The sequence below is a fragment of the Cydia strobilella genome, chromosome 21 (genome assembly GCF_947568885.1).
Source record: "Cydia strobilella chromosome 21, ilCydStro3.1, whole genome shotgun sequence".
NCBI classification, from domain to species: domain Eukaryota; kingdom Metazoa; phylum Arthropoda; class Insecta; order Lepidoptera; family Tortricidae; genus Cydia; species Cydia strobilella.
In genome coordinates, this window is record NC_086061.1 from 12,600,606 (window position 1) to 12,619,485 (window position 18,880).

An 18,880-nucleotide genomic window follows, 5' to 3' on the forward strand; every position below is an offset into this window, starting at 1 on the left:
GTTAAGATATAACTCCGTAATAGATGGATACAGTCTAAGTTGCTCTTACTCTAAACTATGCTACAGCCACCATATAAACTATAGGTAATAATAAAAACCGGCCAAGTGCGAGTCGGACTCGCGCACCGAGGGTTCCGTACTTTTTAGTATTTGTTATTATAGCGGCAACAGAAATACATCATCTGTGAAAATTTCAACTGTCTAGCTGTCACGGTTCATGAGATACAGCCTGGTGACAGACAGACGGACAGTGGCGTCTTAGTAATAGGGTCCCGTTTTTACCCTTTGGGTACGGAACCCTAAAAATAAGTCACATCTCAGCCGAATAAATCGTCCCGCGACCCCCCCGATGCAAAGGTGCCCATCAAGCTCGCCGCGTTGCCACGTTGAACCGCGATGGACAACCTTTGCATCCAAACCTATCTCCCGCATGCGTCTCCCGACTTCCCCGAAAAAGGCCTTGGCCTTAGCACACCAGCACCTCATAGTTTCTACTGTAAGATGGACAAATAAATAGTTCGCCAGGTCATTAAATTTATTAAAATTATTTTCACATTGGTTAATTTGATTACTTATACCTAATTTATCTACCTCTTTAAAGCCAGGGATACACTAGGGGACAAGTGTCCCATGACGTCTCAGGTAGCAAAGTGACGTCAGCGACGTCATTTCTACTTCATAATGGACGTCATAATGACGATAAATGCTACCTTGGGTCTAGTGTTTTTGTGGCTAAAGTGCGCCATTTTCGTTACTCGTCCGCTATCTTGTCGAACTGGTATTCCGCGTCGATGTCCTTGGTGCGCGCGACGGCCGCGTAGTACTTGGCCGAGCGCCGCGCCGTGCGCGTGCGCGCGGGCGACGTGAAGTCCACGTGGTGCAGCCCGAGGCGAACCCTGAGAATAATAAATAGTATTATATACAATTGTGATATAATTGGGATCTTTACAGACGAGTACCGTGTTTAGGCCACGCAGTTTGCTGAGTGGCCTAAGTGGGTATAAGTTTGAAAAGCTTGATTATATCACTATAGTATACTATAAGTATTTTTTCTATGAGTCAACTAAAATAATACTTTAAAGTAGTATATAATCATATATATAATATAGGCAAAAAAAGTCAAAAGTATACAGCCAATATGCTGCAGCCGGCCGGTGAAGGACACCTTCTCGTAATTCATGAGGCCCTGGTACTTAGCTCCTTGCTATGTTAAATTTATAGAAAAAAATATCTCGATTTTGGCTACAGTAGTCTATGGATGTGTGTCACATGGGTGTCACGTGCGCGTTTCTGTTTTTTTCTACTATACATATATTAGATACCTTAAATAAATAATTAATTTAATTTTCAATGTAACAAATTTCATTTTTAGGGTTCCGTACTCAAAGGGTAAAAACGGGACCCTATTACTAAGACTCCGCTGTCCGTCTGTCTGTCTGTCACCAGGCTGTATCTCATGAACCGTGATAGCTAGACAGTTGAAATCTTCACAGATAATGTATTTCTGTTGCCGCTATAACAACAAATACTAAAAACAGAATAAAATAAATATTGAAGGGGGGCTCCCATCTCCCATACAACAAACGTGATTTTTTTGCCGTTTTTATAGATGGTACGGAACCCTTCGTGCGCGAGTCCGACTCGCACTTGGCTGGTTTTTTTTAGGTAAGCAATATATAATACATAGCTGTTTTTCAATCAGCAGATTATTTACTCACTGGTATCCGTCATTCCACTCGAAACTGTCCATGAGCGACCAGGCGGAGTAGCCTACTACGTTCACTCCGTCCTCCTCCATAGCCAGAAGTACCTATACAATAATTCAACCACTATAACTTCAAAGCAAAGAGGATATAATAAGATAGAGTGGTACTGTCATAGCAAGTGTGACGTAATTAATGTCTCTATGTCTACTTAAGTCTCCGGCAAGCTCGGTTCTCCATACAAACGTAGTTCCGCTCTCATTCTCTCTGACAAAGTATCTAATATTTTATTGATTCCATATGTGTAATTGTTTTTTGTAATTTTTGGTTAATTTTATTGCTTGTAAAAATTGACATGTAAAAGTGCCCCTGTGGCCTATTTGCTGAATAAATGTTTGATGTTTGGTTTTAAAACGACTAGCTAGATTGCTCTGAAACTTTGTACTTACAATAGGATACGGTATATCTATGTCTGTAATTAGTTTATGTAGCTTCAGATACCATAGTTAAAAAAATACATCGAATTTAAGTTTTTTATACAAAACTTGATTTTTTATACAAAAGGTGCAATTCGGCCGAGCTTGCCGGGGACTCTTAAATCTCTTTGATCCAACCAGGGGCGTAGCTAGAGGATATGGCGCCCGGGGCAGTCACAAAATTTGCGCCCCCTGACGACTGACAAAAGTTTCCCTGCTTCTGCACTTGCCCTCTCTGCCCCCCCCCCCCTTAGTTACGCCACTGGATCCAACTCACCTGCTCCAAGTAGCTCGTATAGTAGTCGACCCTGGGCTGGTCGTCCAGATCCGTCCCGGCATCAGGGAAGCCGTTCTCCATGATGTAGATGCTCGTGTCTCCGTATTGTTGCTTGATATACGACAGCAGGGCGCGGAAACCCTCGGGGTACACCTTAATTGACAAATATAAATAAATATCCCAGGTAGCATTGTGACGTCAGCGTCATAAAGACGTCATAAAGACGTCTCTGACGTCATAATGACGTATAAATGCTACCTGGGATCCCATCAAAAACATTTCCACATGTAAAATGTTGCCAAGACGAAACGTTAAGGCTCGCACTGTCAAGCAGTTATCACTGTTATCAGATCTCTTGTAGAGCCAATTTAAGCTTCTAACTCTACAAGCCCTAACTTCACATGGGCGTAGGGTCACAGAATAAATAATAGTATTATCATACAGAACGGCCACGCCCCGCCCCGCCCTGACTCGAATGCCCTCGCCCCGCGACAGCACATTGACGACCGTTTGCCGGCCGCTCAGTACTATTTTTAAGCAACTTACTCACACTATGACGCATGACGCGTGTACAGACGTGCCGTTCACACATAGAAACGCAAGTGATTTTTGATGTATAGCGTGTCCGCCCTGCGGTAAGGTGAAGCATTTATTTAGTATTCATTATTTTTTATTATGCAATAGTTCTTGTAACTATATTTTAATTGTAACAACTACGTACCATGGTTAGCAATAAACCATTTCTGATTTCTAACAATCTACAAGGTCGCTTTGTTGAGGTTACTCACGATTTTTAACTGTCCAGGTGAAGCTGATGAAGATGTTTGAAGGCAGTATGATTAGATTAGATTAAATATATTTATTTCTTAAAGAAAAAGGCACTGTATTTTACAAAAAGGGATAAAACAAAGGCTTTCACTAAAAGATCGTCAACATAACATTAGAACAGAAATCAAATAATAGAATATAACATTAATAAATAAAACAAATGTCACAAAAAAAGAGATGTCAATGTTTACATAGCTAGTGCCAACCTAGGTATTGTCGAATGTCAAGAACAAGAAATAAATTAAAATTTAAAATTAAAATTAAAATTATTTATTTTCAGATAGCTGAGATCCATAAATTGTTAGTTACAAGACACTTATAAAACTACATTAGTAAACTACCTATTACATAAAAACATATAAATACTTATTTCCTAGGTCGTACGACATGAAGGTCGGTATATCGGCGGAGGATATCCGAGTCCCACCTTTCGGCAATCATTCTCAGGATGCTATTTAAGCTCCCCCTCATCCGCAGCACTACAGATGCCGTCTTCTTCCTTATTATGGCATAAAAGTCCTCTACGCTAGCATCGGCAAACATCCCAGAGGCGCTGCAAAATCGAGGAAGCCCAAACAGCATCCTGAAAATGTTATTATATTGGATACGCAGGGTATTGTAAGTCTTCAGCCTGAAACTGGCCCACAGGCCACACGTATAAAAACTTTGACAATAAGCTCGAAATAGAGTCAGCTTCACTTGGGCACTGCAGCGTGCGAACCTGTGCGCCAGCATCCCGCCCTGCGCTCCCGCTCGATATCGAGATCGTCTTTCAGGTCCTCGGTCACAATTTGCCCAAGGTATTTGAATTGAGTGACACGATTCAAAGGAACTCCGTTTAACATTATTTTGGGCGTGTAGGCTGGACACTTTATTTTACCCCTGGAAATCATGAACTGGCTTTTGGCAGCGTTGTATTTCAAACCGTGCTGCCGCGCATACATCTCGCATGCATTAATAAGCTTTTTTAGCCCTGATACTGATGGGCTCAACAGCACCATGTCGTCCGCATAACTGATATTATTTACACAAACGTTATCAATCCTACAGCCGGCATGTGTGCTGCCGAGCCCCTCAATCAGTTGATTTATGTACATACTAAACAATCTAGGCGAGGTTAGCCCCCCTTGCCTCACCCCACACTTTAGCACATACGGATCCGAATATTCTTTAGCCCATTTTACCACGTTTATCTGCTTGCTATACCAGTGCGACATAATTCCTGTCACCGCCGGATTTATGCCTGTCTCCTTCAATTTTGACCACAGTATATCATATGACACAGTATCGAAAGCCTTTAATAATAAAAACATCAAAAAAAATATTTACAAAAAAAAATACTAAGTTATAAAATAACTTCATTAGAGTTTATTTCAAAAATAAAATAAAAAAATATTAAAAGTCAACGATCTTAATAGCTAGAATATTAATGGCAATGTCAATTCATATCAAATTAAATTAAATGTCACAATAATATAATAGTTATAAAATCAATATAAAATTATAACATAATAAATGATTTCTGGCTATATTCTTTAACTGAATATAGCGACATTTCTATTAAAGTTCTTTCAGTTCGTGTGCAAACTTGTCATCGGAGGTTTTGGCCAGGTAGCAAAGTGACGTCAGCGACGTCATAATGACGTAATTATGACAGCGTTATGACGTCGCTGACGTCATAATGACGTATAAATGCTACCTGGGCGTGGACTTACCTTCAACCAACCAGACGCGGTAGAGGACCACTCGGGCCTGGTTCCGAGCTTGACGTCGAGCTCCTTGAACCCGTCGATGAGGTAAGTGCCGATGGTCTCTCCCGACGCCGCGGGCCGCGCCGTGTGCGTCGTGTAGTGGTTCAGCCCAAGGTAGTCGTATGAACCTGTGACGTACAAATCATATCATATCATATCATATCATATCATATCGTTTATTTTCATAATAGAATTTTACAATCTCTTTATGACGTCAAACATTTGTATTTACTTAAAAATTAAATAACATTATCTATGTTACACTATGCACATACTTATGTTTAAATATTATGATTCAGATCAGATCTAGTAACAGACCCCCCCCCCCTTCATCATCATATATGTAAGAGTATAACTCTTGACTTATATTGACCGGGATATAGACCGTGATTACCTTTTGTATTATTTGTGAGCTCCCGATATTTCGACGCAGTTACATGCATCATGTTCACGGGTGACTGAAGATAGCGGGTGGGTGTCAAAGTTGTGTAGACAGCGCTCTGTCTACCCTCATTCTTGCGCGTCGGCTGCGTTCACTTTCAACGTTACCAACGGTCGCATTCACACTTGTTGGTCCGGTCGCGTTCACACTCGTTGGTCTGTCCAAACACACTACACTCACGGTGTCACTACGCGTGTTTGATTCGGATATCACTGGTTTTTTACACAAACAAATCACAGGATTCCACACATTTGACAGTTTAAACCCATCTTCACGATTAAAATTTTTGTATTTGTGAATTTCAACGGCTTCTCTTACCAATCTTGGTATATAGTGGCGTTCTGTCGAAATGACCTTGGGACTATGCAACTCGATCCAGTGATTTGTACCCGACTCAAGGAGATGCTGAGCAATAGCTGACTTGCGAACGTCATTGTTCTTGACCGCAGCAATGTGTTCTTTAATTCTGCAGGCAATAGTGCGTTTGGTCTGCCCAATCACGGTCTATATCCCGGTGCATAATCACGGTCTATATCCCGGTCAATATAAGTCTAGTGAAACTAACCGTGAATCATTCAAAACTCTAAGTATAACTCTTGTCGCTTAAATAGTTACTTAAATACTATAAATGTACAATCATGGTTTAGAAAAGTGAACGCAAAATAATAGTACATTACTACAGAGGCCGGGAAGGAAGGGGTTGCCGGCCGAATAGAATATACGGCCGAACGTAGTGAGGCCGGATAGTTATAAGGCCGACAACCCGTTTTCACGCCGATGTATGTATAGTGCTTTTCTCAAACCCGGCTACCATCCCCCCACACAGTCCTACCGCTCTAATGCCATAGAGCCCAAGTCAGGTAAAAAAAAAAAGAGTTTTTTTCTAATAGGCGTATTGGCAGAATGTCATAAACGAACCAAAAAGCAAATATTGCTTATAGTTTTTTTTAATGGCTGAATGCCATGATGCTGTGCCACAATTATATGTGAAATAGAAATTTAAAAAAAGCCACTTCCCGGCCTAGGCCTGCAACTTTGTATGAAATTTCATTACAGACCTCTCGTCTAGCCGCGCCTGAAACGTGATACTTCCCAGCCTAATATAAAGAACGTAATATCAATATTACATAGCATGTTTGAGAAAAACATATTTTACATAAATACCTAAACTAAGTAACTTAATAATTGTATCTTAGGTATTTCGTGTTAGTAGGTCAATGTAGTGTAACTTAGGTGCTTATTGAGCAAAAACAATAAAGATTATATTAGTACAAGAACGTAGGTAAATAACAGTGAATTAAAACGTTTCAACTTTGACAATACGTATAAATAACAAAATAGGTCGTTTATTTTAGAGATAGGTAGTGAGGGGTTTTACGCGCTCTCATAGTCTATGTTATTTAAATGTCTTATTTGGGCACTTTTTTTTTGCTGGGCACTGCTCATCTCCGGTATTGTGGCCGGATGGTTTTCTGAAACGCATACACGTAGCGCATTGCATATGAACTGCCCCCAGCCTAGCCCATCAACTGGCGACGTCCTTCCTGGTTCTCTTCCTGAATTACTACCAATGTTATTGGTTGATTCCAGGGATGTTGCGAATATTGCGCGCAACCGCGGAACTTCCGCATTATTTTCAACATCCGCATCCGCATAAAATCGATGCGGAGTTTAATGCGGATGCGGATGTGGAACAGGTAGGTACAGGAACGTCTTAGCGGCGGCGTAAGTACTAGTAAATTTCGACATTAGCCAATAGGAATCTCGTTTCGTTTTTGTGATTCGTCGATCAAGCACTTTAGCCTATGACGGACAGCGACAAGAAGTGAATAATTTGTTTTATTTGGACTTTAGCATAGTAATGCAATTTGTGGGGCACCTATATTTTTGTTCAAATACAAAGTTTAGTTTTTTTTTCAAATAAAAATTACTAAATTGACGTTTTTTATGTGCTTATCTCGACATCCGCATCCGCGGATGTGAGCCTTTAAAAATCCGCATCCGCGGATGTCAATAAATCGGCATCCGCAACATCCCTGGTTGATTTCCTCACTTCAGAGGCCTAATACTTACCCCTAACTAGCTGGATCTCCTCCTGCGTGAAGGGGGGCAGCCTGGAGCGCGGCTCGCCTTCTTGTGCGCTCTTCTGCGCCATGTAGCGCTCCAGCGCCGGCGGCCAGCCCCCCGCCAACGAGAAGATGGGATAACAGTACCGATCGATCTAAAATAAATACAGATCACCCCTAAATCTAAATCTTTTCACTTGTTTAATTAAATAGTATATGTCTTGAAAATATCTAGATACTTACCGAAATAATCTATTTTGATTGGCCTATTTACCGAAATAATCTAATTTGATTGGCCTACTTACCGAAATAATCTAATTTGATTGGCGTACTTAGTACTTACCGAAATAATCTATTTAGATTGGCCTACTTACCGAAAAAAATCTAATTTGATTGGCCTACTTACCGAAATAATCTATTTAGATTGGCCTATTTACCGAAATAATCTATTTATATTGGCCTACTCACCGAAATAATCTATTTAGATTGGCATACTTACCGAAATAATCTTTAGATTGGCCTACTTACCGAAAAAAATCTAATTTGATTGGCCTACTTACCGAAATAATCTATTTTGATTGGCCTACTTACCGAAATAATCTAATTTGATTGGCCTACTTACCGAAATAATCTATTTAGATTGCCCTATTTACCGAAATAATCTAATTTGATTGGTCCACTTACTGACAAGGCTATAGCGAGTTCCGTGAGCTCCGTGTCCTCTACCGTCTCGGGCTCCAACCACATCATTTGGTTGGTCAGTGACACCTGCCCTGTACAATTTATAAAAATTAATACACTAAAAAAAAACCGGTGATTTTAGGGTTCCGTACCCAAAGGGTAAAAAAAGGGACCCTATTACAAAGACTCCGCTGTCCGTCTGTCTATCACCAGGCTGTATCTCATGAACCGTGATAGCTAGACAGTTGAAATTTTCACAGATGATGTATTTCTGTTGCCGCTACAACAACAAATACTAAAAAGTACGGAACTCTCGGTGCGCGAGTCCGACTCGCACTTGACCAGTTTTTTTTTTAATTTAATAAAAATCATAAATTTCACAGACAGACTTAGTGCCAGTTGCACCATTAGCACTTGACAGACTGATCAAAGTCACCCGACGCGCCGCGGCGGTTTACTATGAAACTTTCCTTATAATAAAATTTAGCGAACTTTAACGATGACAAACGGGTTGGTGCAATTGGACTATTGTTAGTAAAGAAGTAAATAAATAAATAAATAAAAATAAAAAATAAAAATAAAAAAGCCTTTAATTCCATTTTATTTTAGTAAAGAAGTATGAAGTCTTATTTGTAATTACATCATTATTATTAATATTTATTTAGTATAATATATATATAATATAACGTGTATCTAAATTTGCTTTTAACTTTAGCCAAACTAATTGATAAATTTAACAAATAACTGAACTTAAGCGAGGTTTAGACTAGCAGGAACTTGCATGCAATTTACGTTACATTGCTGACTACTAAGGTAAACTGCTTACAAAATGATTATCAGATACCGCAATGTAATGAAAATTGCATGCAAGTTCTTGCTAGTCTAAACCTCACTTTAAGTAGGTAGGTATAGTCGAAGAAATATCATTTACCTCGATGATTGTTATCGCTAATGATAATATTATATAATATCAATTCCAAATACCGAATATTGATTCCAAATCAGAGTTGACATAACATGTATTCGTATAAATAATAAGATAAGCTACCAGATACAAAACTGTCATGATAAATAACTTGTCAGATGGTATCTGGTATTTATCATGCTAGTTCAGTCAACCTCAGTACTTTTTGTACCGAGCCGAGGCTGATTGAAAAAACGGAGGCTGATTGAAGTGCGAGTCGGACTCGCGCACCTAGGGTTCCGTACTTTTTAGTATTTGTTGTTATAGCGGCAACAGAAATACATCATCTGTGAAAATTTCAACTGTCTAGCTATCACGGTTCATGAGATACAGCCTGGTGGCAGACAGACGGACAGCGGAGTCTTAGTAATAGGGTCCCGTTTTTACCCTTTGGGTACGGAACCCTAAAAAGCAACACACGTTCGTACGTTTCCGTGAAAATACGAATGTAAAATATTTATTCACTACAACTGTATGTATGTACCTTTATAAAGGTACCTTATGATTATGATGATGCCTAAGGATTTTGACGGAATTTTTTGCCATCTTCTTGCATTTTTTTAGAGAACTTTATTTTGCTATACATATACGGCCCGACTACCTACTGATGTGCCGGCGGAAAGTTACCAAACTTGCGAAATTTCCACATCGAAAAACATCGGAAACTTCTCGGAAAAAAATGCCGTTTCCAAAATAAAAGTTTCCTTAATTTCCTATGAAACTTTCCTGAAATTTCCTAATACAATCCAACTTTTTCGAAAGTTTCCGCAATTTGCACACCTGAGGGCTTACCACGAACACCGAAGTTCACTAATTGCGGGCATCTTTCTCTTTTACTCAAATTAAGGCGTAATTAGAGCGACAGAGAAAGGTCTAGTTAATAATCTGTGCCTTAGACCCTCTATACTCGTAGTATGATTTTGAACTATGTTCTTTCACTGATATGCGTTAAAACTGTTAAATAACAAACGAAACCGTCAACGCCATCTAGTCGAGAATAGGCCAAAGTTTCAGAGCAATCAAGCTAGTCGCTTTAAAATGAGAGCGGAACTTGCCTTTGGCCACTTACCTTGATATTTAAGCTTATACTCTGCCTCGTACAGCCTGTAGGCCTTCGCGTGCGCCAGCAACACATGCTTCGTGCACAGATACGACCCGCGCCCTTCGGACTCCAGCCCCGGGGCATGGAGATCATCGTACCTGGAAAATAAATAAATATTATGGACATCTTACAGCCCGAAAGCTTGTACTATGGCTGCTAGGCGACGATATACATACTAATATAGATAAATACATAGAAAAAACACCCATGACTCAGGAACAGATATCTGTACTCATCACACAAATAAATGCCCTTACCGGGATTCGAACCCAGGCCGTCGGCAACACGTATAAAATACATAATAGTCTGTGTAAGCTTTCTTGAGCTTGCTGTGGGGCTTTGTCAATTTGTGTAAGGATGTCCTATAATATTTATTTGTCTTTCCCATCACGGAACCATATTCCGGACCTTTAGGAGACGTGCGCGGAGCCAAAACCAATACGTAGATTCCCTTTTTTTGTCGCACCTGTCACCGGTGAAATAGGGGTCTGTCATTGTGCTTGCTAATTGTATTGTGTTTTTTTTTTGCCAATGTTTGCGTACCCAATATCGCAGACGGCTGTGGCCTCGTTGATGGTGACCCAGATCTTAACACGGTCCCCGTACAGGTCGTAGATCACACGAGCGTAGTCCGCGAACCACTCCGAGATCAGCGGGTTGGTCCAGCCACCTGGAAATTACAGTTTATTAGTAACCTTTGTCTGAAGCTTTGTTGTTTGGATGGAAGCTGGACAGTCCTTAGGAACCATGAGATTGAAGACCTAGTGGCTGAACCTAACATCATGGGAGAGACTAAAGCTCACAGACTGCGTTGGTTGGGCCATCTTGAGAGAATGGATTAGGATCGGAACGTGAAAAGAGCACACCTGGGCCGCCCAGCAAGAAGACGTCCTATTGGACGCCTCAGGTATCGCTGGAGCGACAGGGTGGAGGCGGAAATGCGCGAGGTTCGAGTCACCAATTGGCGAGAGGTCGCACAGGATCGAGAAAAGTGGCGCTGTCTTGTGTCGGAGGCCAAGTCTCATTTTGGGTCGCTGAGCCAACGGAGTGAGTAAGTAAGAAAGTAGCCTTTGTCTGGTCTTACCCACGTCCTGGAGGTTGAGGATAATCGCAATGGTACAAAGTGACCACGGGATCTATGCCTTCTAGCAGCCCATTTATCAGGACAGGTTCTTAAGATGTTTCAGATTATGTTAAAGTCATACCCAAGTCCTGAAAAGGCTGCGGCAGATCCCAATGGTACATAGTGCCCACGGGCTCAATGCCTTTCTCCAGCAGCCAATCTATCAGGACAGGTTCTTAAGATGTTTTAGATTATGTTAAAGTCATACCCAAGTCCTGAAGAGGCTGCGGCAGATCCCAATGGTACATAGTGACCACGGGCTCAATGCCTTTCTCCAGAAGCCAATCTATCAGGACAGGTTCTTAAGATGTTTTAGATTCTGTTTACTTAAAGTCATACCCAAGTCCTGAAGAGGCTGCGGCAGTTCTCAATGGTACAAAGTGACCACGGGCACGTTACCTTTCTCCAGAAGCCCATCTATCAGGACAGGTTGTTAAGATGTTTTAGATTATGTTAAAGTCATACCCAAGTCCTGAAAAGGCTGCGGCAGATCCCAATAGTACATAGTGACCACGGGCTCAATGCCTTTCTCCAGCAGCCACTCTATCAGGACAGGTTTTTGAGATGTTTTAGATTATGTTAAAGTCATACCCAAGTCCTGAAGAGGCTGCGGCAGATCCCAATGGTACATAGTGACCACGGGCTCAATGCCTTTCTCCAGAAGCCAATCTATCAGGACAGGTTCTTAAGATGTTTTAGATTCTGTTACTTAAAGTCATACCCAAGTCCTGAAGAGGCTGCGGCAGTTCTCAATGGTACAAAGTGATCACGGGCACGTTACCTTTCTCCAGAAGCCAATCTATCAGGACAGGTTCTTAAGATGTTTTAGATTATGTTAAAGTCATACCCAAGTCCTGAAAAGGCTGCGGCAGATCCCAATGGTACATAGTGACCACGGGCTCAATGCCTTTCTCCAGCAGCCACTCTATCAGGACAGGTTCTTGAGATGTTTTAGATTATGTTAAAGTCATACCCAAGTCCTGAAGAGGCTGCGGCAGATCCCAATGGTACATAGTGACCACGGGCTCAATGCCTTTCTCCAGAAGCCAATCTATCAGGACAGGTTCTTAAGATGTTTTAGATTCTGTTACTTAAAGTCATACACAAGTCCTGAAGAGGCTGCGGCAGTTCTCAATGGTACAAAGTGACCACGTGCACGTTACCTTTCTCCAGAAGCCAATCTATCAGGACAGGTTCTTAAGATGTTTTAGATTATGTTAAAGTCATACCCAAGTCCTGAAGAGGCTGCGGCAGATCCCAATGGTACATAGTGACCACGGGATCAATGCCTTTCTCCAGCAGCCAATCTATCAGGACAGGTTCTTAAGATGTTTTAGATTATGTTAAAGTCATACCCAAGTCCTGAAGAGGCTGCGGCAGATCCCAATGGTACATAGTGACCACGGGCTCGATGCCTTTCTCCAGAAGCCAATCTATCAGGACAGGTTCTTAAGATGTTTTAGATTATGCTAAAGTCATACCCAAGTCCTGAAGAGGTTGCGGTAGATCCCAATGGTACATAGTGACCACGGGCTCGATGCCTTTCTCCAGTAGCCCGTCGATCAGGTCGCTATAGTACCGCGCGCCGTCCTCGCTGATATAGTTCGGGAAGCCGGTCGGCAGCACCCGCGGCCAGGATATCGAGAATCTGAGGATTACACAAAAGTAAGAGCAAAAAGGAAAACCGGTTATTTTTATAGGTTCTTCAGTATTAGCGTCGGCAATACGCTTGTAACAAGATGTATGGACAGTCGAAGGCAAAAATATGGATCCAGACAAATGGCTCAAAATGTGAACATGACCTTATTGTCTAAGGTGTAGGAGCGTACACATTTTTTTTAGTTTTTTTTTTTTTTTTACTTTGGGAATGTATATATATGTATGCCCTTGACTGGACATGGCGCGCGTGATTAGTGTTAGCATTTTTGTATTTAGGACAAAGGAACTTTAGCATTTTAATTAGCAACAGTCAGTTCGCTAGAGGCAGGAGCATTGAGCGCGTAATATTTCATGGTGACTGTAGGAGCTACCTGTACGAGTCCACATTAAGGTCCTAGAGCAGCTGAATATCATCCCTCCACTTGTTGTAGGAGTCGCAGGCCACATCGCCGCTGCTCCGGTTTCTGATGGCCTCGGGCCTAGAGTGCACGAACCGGTCCCAGATGCTGCTCTCGCCCTTTGTTCAGATGTTTGTGACCACCTTACCAGCTCCGTTATATTTGATGGTGACTGTGTCGTCATGTACCTGTAGAAGTCCACATTAAGGTCCTCGAGCAGCTGAATATCATCCCTCCACTTATGGTAGGAGTCAGGAGTCAGTCTCGGGCCTGGAGTGCACGAACCGGTCCCAGATGCCTTCGCCCTTTGTTCAGATATTTGTGACCACCTTACCAGCTCCGTTATATTTGATGGTGACTGTGTCGTCATGTACCTACCTGTAGAAGTCCACATTAAGGTCCTCGAGCAGCTGAATATCTTCTCTCCACTTGTGGTAGGAGTCGCAGGCCACGTCGCCGTTGCTCCGGTCGCCGATGGCCTCGGGCTTGGTGTGCACGAAGTGGTCCCAGATGCTCACGCCCTTGTCTGAACAACGAGCTAGCGTTCACTGACTGACACACACATTATGCCTCCTCTACACTATTGGCGACAAACATCTTTTTATAACAGGTGTCACAGACAGTCCCCTATGCAGAGGATGCATGGAGACAGAAGAAACAGCCTCTCACGTGGTGCTGGAATGCAGCGGAGTGGCCCCATACAGGGCAAAACATCTCGGATCCCCGAGAGACCTCCCCGAGGTCCTACTCAACATCAAAGGTTTGATAGGTTTCCTCGAGGAGCTGGGCTGGCAGGACTAGCCCATCCCCCCATGTCACGCATAATAGGCGTCAGTCGTAGAGTTGCGGAAAATGGCCCGAACTACAATACAATACTATCGGCGATGATCGTTGATAGTATCATCATCTCATCGGCAAGATCATCGTGTAAGCATCCCCACGATCGCACGTACAACGCAACCCGGCGATTGTCTTTGATGTGTGCCCGAAACACCAACAACTGACGGGTAATTGGCGACGATAACTGGCGGGGACTGCCAAGTATGCCCTCTATATACACTACCGTAATTTTTTTTTTTCGTAATTCGTAATTCGTTTATTGTCTGTAGAACATGGGTATATACAATGATGGAATGGATACCGTGCCCGCCAGTCATCTTTTATCATCGCCGATAGTGTAGTGAGCCATTATAAGTAGTGATACTATCACACTTGTCACGTCAAGATGCAAGGATTTTACACTTTTTGCGGTTCTGCAGAAACCGCAAAAAAATAATCGCAGTGCGTTCTCAGCCTAACTGCATTGCCGTAAGGATTGTACAAGGGGAGAAGGTGCCTCGTGTCTCGGGATAGGCTTATCCTATAATACTTACAAATGTAAATTCACTTACAGCTTCATTTAATTTTGTAATAATCTTTTTATAAAGAATTGTATTTACCTACAATTGTTATAAAGATTGAAGCTTACCTATCAATAAGAGTTTCATAAGATAGAGAAACATAATAGATCCTATGAAAAACATAAATGTAATGTTGCTGCGTCGCCAGTTCCTTGTTTGAGCTTGGCTGTACAAGCTACCGCGTGTCTAGATATTATTTACTAGCTTTTGCCCGCGACTTCGTCTGCGTGGACTTAGTAACCCCAGCTAGAGTAAGAATAGCGTCTGGAGAAAGTCTTATAGCAATCATTCAATATGAGCATAATATGCACACTAATATTAGGCAACTCATTTATTATCTCAATTCCACCCTCTTAAGGGATGATTTTAGGGATAAAAACTATCCTATGTCCTTCCCCGGGACTCAAACTATCTCTACGCCAAATTTCAACTAAGTCAGTTCAGCTGTTTAAGCCTGAAGAGGTAACACACAGACAGACAGACAGACTTTCGCATTTATAATTTTATAAGTATAATATAAGTATATACCTAGGTAAGTATGGATTTATAGATAAATACATAAATAAAAACTTACCGCTGGCGTTCCACCCGCCCTCAATCTGGTAGGAGGAGGTGGCGATGCCGAACTTGAAGCCGTCGGGAAAGCGCCGCTCTGCCGCCGCGACACACAGCACCGCACTGTACATAAGTTACAGTTGTAACTATATTTTACCCTCACTAGCTCGGAAAGTTGTCTTTTATCCTTTAAAACAAGCGGGGAAAAACGCATTTTATCCACTAGTGGGGAAAGTAATTTGACCTTGGATGGAGCGTGTTTAAGTAGCTTGACAGATAACAAAACGTAAAACGCTCATAATAATGATTCGTTTGATATTAATTATCATTAAACAAATGGTTTGAGAATCTAATAAAAAAATACCAAATTTAGCTTTATTTAATGATTTTATGTCATAAACCTTAAAGTTCCATAAGAAACGTTTGTTTTTTATAATGGTGTTAAATATAATTCTGAACGCACAAGTTGAGTCGATGCAATTTCAAAACGCATCGTTGACATTTCATACGTCAGAAATGTCAACATTGTCAACAATTTTTTTACTAAAAACTTTTCTCACCGACTCGCGTAAAAATACACAAATTCCAGGGTTTTCTGTTATAATATCGTAAAAAAATGAGTGATTCCAGTGATGAAGATGATCTAACGCCTGTGGATGTTGCATTTTCCTCGCTATAGTGAGGTGAAAAGTTTTGTGTTATACACGGGCGCAAATGTATTTTACTTCTCGTGTGTTGAAACACTCGCTACGCTCAGGATTCTATTTTAGAACCACTCGCTTCGCTCGTGGTTCACCTATAGAATCCTGTCGCTTGCTCGTGTTTCAATTCTACACTCGCGGGTAAAATACAACTTTGCACCCTTGTATAACAAATAACTATTGAAGCGTGTTTAACCACCATCTTGGAGTCAACGGCCGGTAGTCCACGTGCTTCTTGTAAAGTCTAGCTATCGATTTACAAGAGCTAACAAATCACCGTACACTGTCTTGTACAACCGTACAATTTTTGTCGTTTTTAAACCTTGACACTGGCGAAATAGTCCCACTGGGCTGAAGCCATAATTTTAAAAGAAGAAGAAGAAGAACTTCTCACGTAAAAATACAGAATTTCCAGAGTTTTTGTTATAATATCGTAAAAAAATGAGTGAGTCCAGTGATAAAGATGATCTAACGCCTGTGGATGTTGCACTTTCCTCGCTATACCTATAGTGAGGTGAAAAGTTTTGTGTTACACACGGGTGCAAATGTATTTTACTTCTCGTGTGTTGAAATACAACTTTGCACCCTTGTATAACAAATAACTATTATACCACAATCTCATAACCCAACTGAATTGAGAACCTTGTAACACTCTCCCACCACTCTCCCTAACTAACCCTAATTTACCCTACCTAGTTAACCCTAGATTTGTCTAAAATACTAAAAATTCCAATAAGAAAATCTAAAAATCTAAAAAACTTTAAAAATACCGCAATCCGTAATTACCTTTACTAATTATTATAAAATACTGTAAATAACCTAACGCAAATCTAATTATATAAGTTAATATCTTGAATTGGATCAGTAAATTGGCCAAATGATCGTCTAATGTTTATGTGGAACCCTTCGTCATAACCGTTAATAGTAACCGAAATCCTTTTCGCATAATAGGAAAGAGTTATGAATAATACGTCTAAAAAATCCTAATAATGATAAATAATTAATAAAACGTGAATTATGCCAGTGTAAAATATGTCAGAGTATTTAGAAACGTCATTGTAAGTTTAAAGACAGTTTGTAAAACAAATGTAAAGTACATCTTAATCAAATAAAATCTTATTTAAATTGCAATCAATAAATAGTATGTAAAACATAATTTTATAAGTCTGTAGAATGTCATAGTTAAGTCTTTAGTAATGTATGTCAAAATAAGTAAAGTCTGTCGAATGTAATAGTCAGTTAGTCAAAGTATGATTACTAATAAATGTCACATTTTACAAATATTTTGTTTTTGGGGTATAGATGTCGCCCGCTCCGCCGCGACTATCCGTGGTCATCATCCAGTTGCCAGGGCAGACCCCCGCCCCAGTTCTGAAGGAACTATCATGTGGTCCTGAAGGGACATCTTTTCATAAATGAAAAATGAAAATGAAAATGAAATTTTATTGATAACAATCGTTACAGGTATGTTTATGTTTTATACATATTAAACCTACAATCTACATACACGTGGTAAAGTTGAGGTTTTTTAGGCAGACAGTCTTAATGACAATTATATTTACAATTCATTACATATATGTTTATTTGTTACATTCATCTAACTATATTATATTTAGAATTTATAATTATTTATACGTTTCATGTATTCATTTATATATTTCAAATTCATAATTTATCATTATATTATAAGGTAAGTGGCATGTCAAAAAATTCATTGTAGTCATAGAACATATTAGTAAGGAGCCACTTGTTTAGCCTAGATTTAAAACCGGCGGTGGAAGATGCATTTCTGACGCATTCCGGGAGGCGGTCATAATGACAGGGCTACTTCGTCATTTGCCCTGAACATTATTTTATGACATTTTTCGTCATAAATGAGAGGACATCAAAGGGACAATTTAACATAACAAAATACTGGTAGTTAGAGCAGCTGTATTTGATCCACTCCAATTTCCCAGAATACTGTAATTTTGTAGTATATTTTAGTAGGTATTCAATGAAATAATATTAACCAAACTATAGTTGTAGTCATTTTGAATCACCTTTCGGACCAAAATAAACCACGATCTTGCTCTGCATCGATCTAGCTTGGGTAAATCACTCATTGATATATATTTCCAATACTAAAGTTTTATGATAATATGACCTTATTAGTATTTTTAAGGTCGAATGTGAAAATTACAGATCTCTAGAAAACAGAATGAAGTCGTCATACAGACTGCCAAGGGACAGGCAAAACAAATATTTCTTTTACAAACAAATTGATTCTACAATACTAATTTATATTGTGGTTATTTGTTATGTTTTTCCCACAATATATTTTTCTACCAGTAGTGTTGCAAAGGACCAAATTATATTCAAAGTCATAAATATGTCAAGTTTTTCAATAAGTCATAAATAAGTGGATGTAATACAATTCTAACAATCCCTAAACCCACACTACAACCTAGCTACCTCTATTTAAATTTAACCCATAAACCCATAATTATACTCGTACTATGTAGTTTAAATAGCCATAAATATATCGGAAGCGAACCTAGCTAACTACTGTAAAGATCTAATGGCTTTGTTATATAAACCTTGATCAATCCTACAATTCCCTAAACCATACAAATATAAACCCTAGCCCTAACAGTTAAACTAACCAACTAATCTATCGATATAATTGCAAACTAACATCCCGGGATGTACATTTAATTTACTCGCGTAATTTCTCGATGTGCAATGAGAAATTCCTAGGCTACAGCTAACTAA

General features: G+C 40.2%; 1 protein-coding gene across 1 annotated transcript; it reads right to left on the reverse strand.

The window, feature by feature from the left end:
* Nucleotides 1-751: 751 nt before the first annotated feature.
* On the reverse strand, nt 752-15,556 carry LOC134751298 (myrosinase 1-like). The gene is made up of 11 exons (XM_063686684.1): nt 15,445-15,556; nt 13,849-13,996; nt 12,895-13,061; nt 10,834-10,960; nt 10,258-10,388; nt 8,228-8,316; nt 7,551-7,698; nt 5,000-5,163; nt 2,457-2,609; nt 1,719-1,810; nt 752-896 (listed from the first exon to the last, which is right to left on the reverse strand). The coding sequence occupies exons 1-11, from the start codon at nt 15,554-15,556 to the stop codon at nt 752-754; spliced, it is 1,476 nt and encodes a 491-aa protein (XP_063542754.1).
* Between the last annotated feature and the right edge of the window lie 3,324 nt (nt 15,557-18,880).

Bases quoted from the DNA above. Each gene is read 5' to 3' on its own strand.
- LOC134751298 (XM_063686684.1), bottom strand. From the start codon at position 15,556: ATGTACAGTGCGGTGCTGTGTGTCGCGGCGGCAGAGCGGCGCTTTCCC. The intron at 10,961-12,894 runs GTATGACTTTAG...TGTAATTTCCAG, and splicing joins GCAACCTCTTCAGGACTTGG to GTGGCTGGACCAACCCGCTG. The intron at 10,389-10,833 runs GTACGCAAACAT...TTTATTTTCCAG, and splicing joins ACAGCCGTCTGCGATATTGG to GTACGATGATCTCCATGCCC.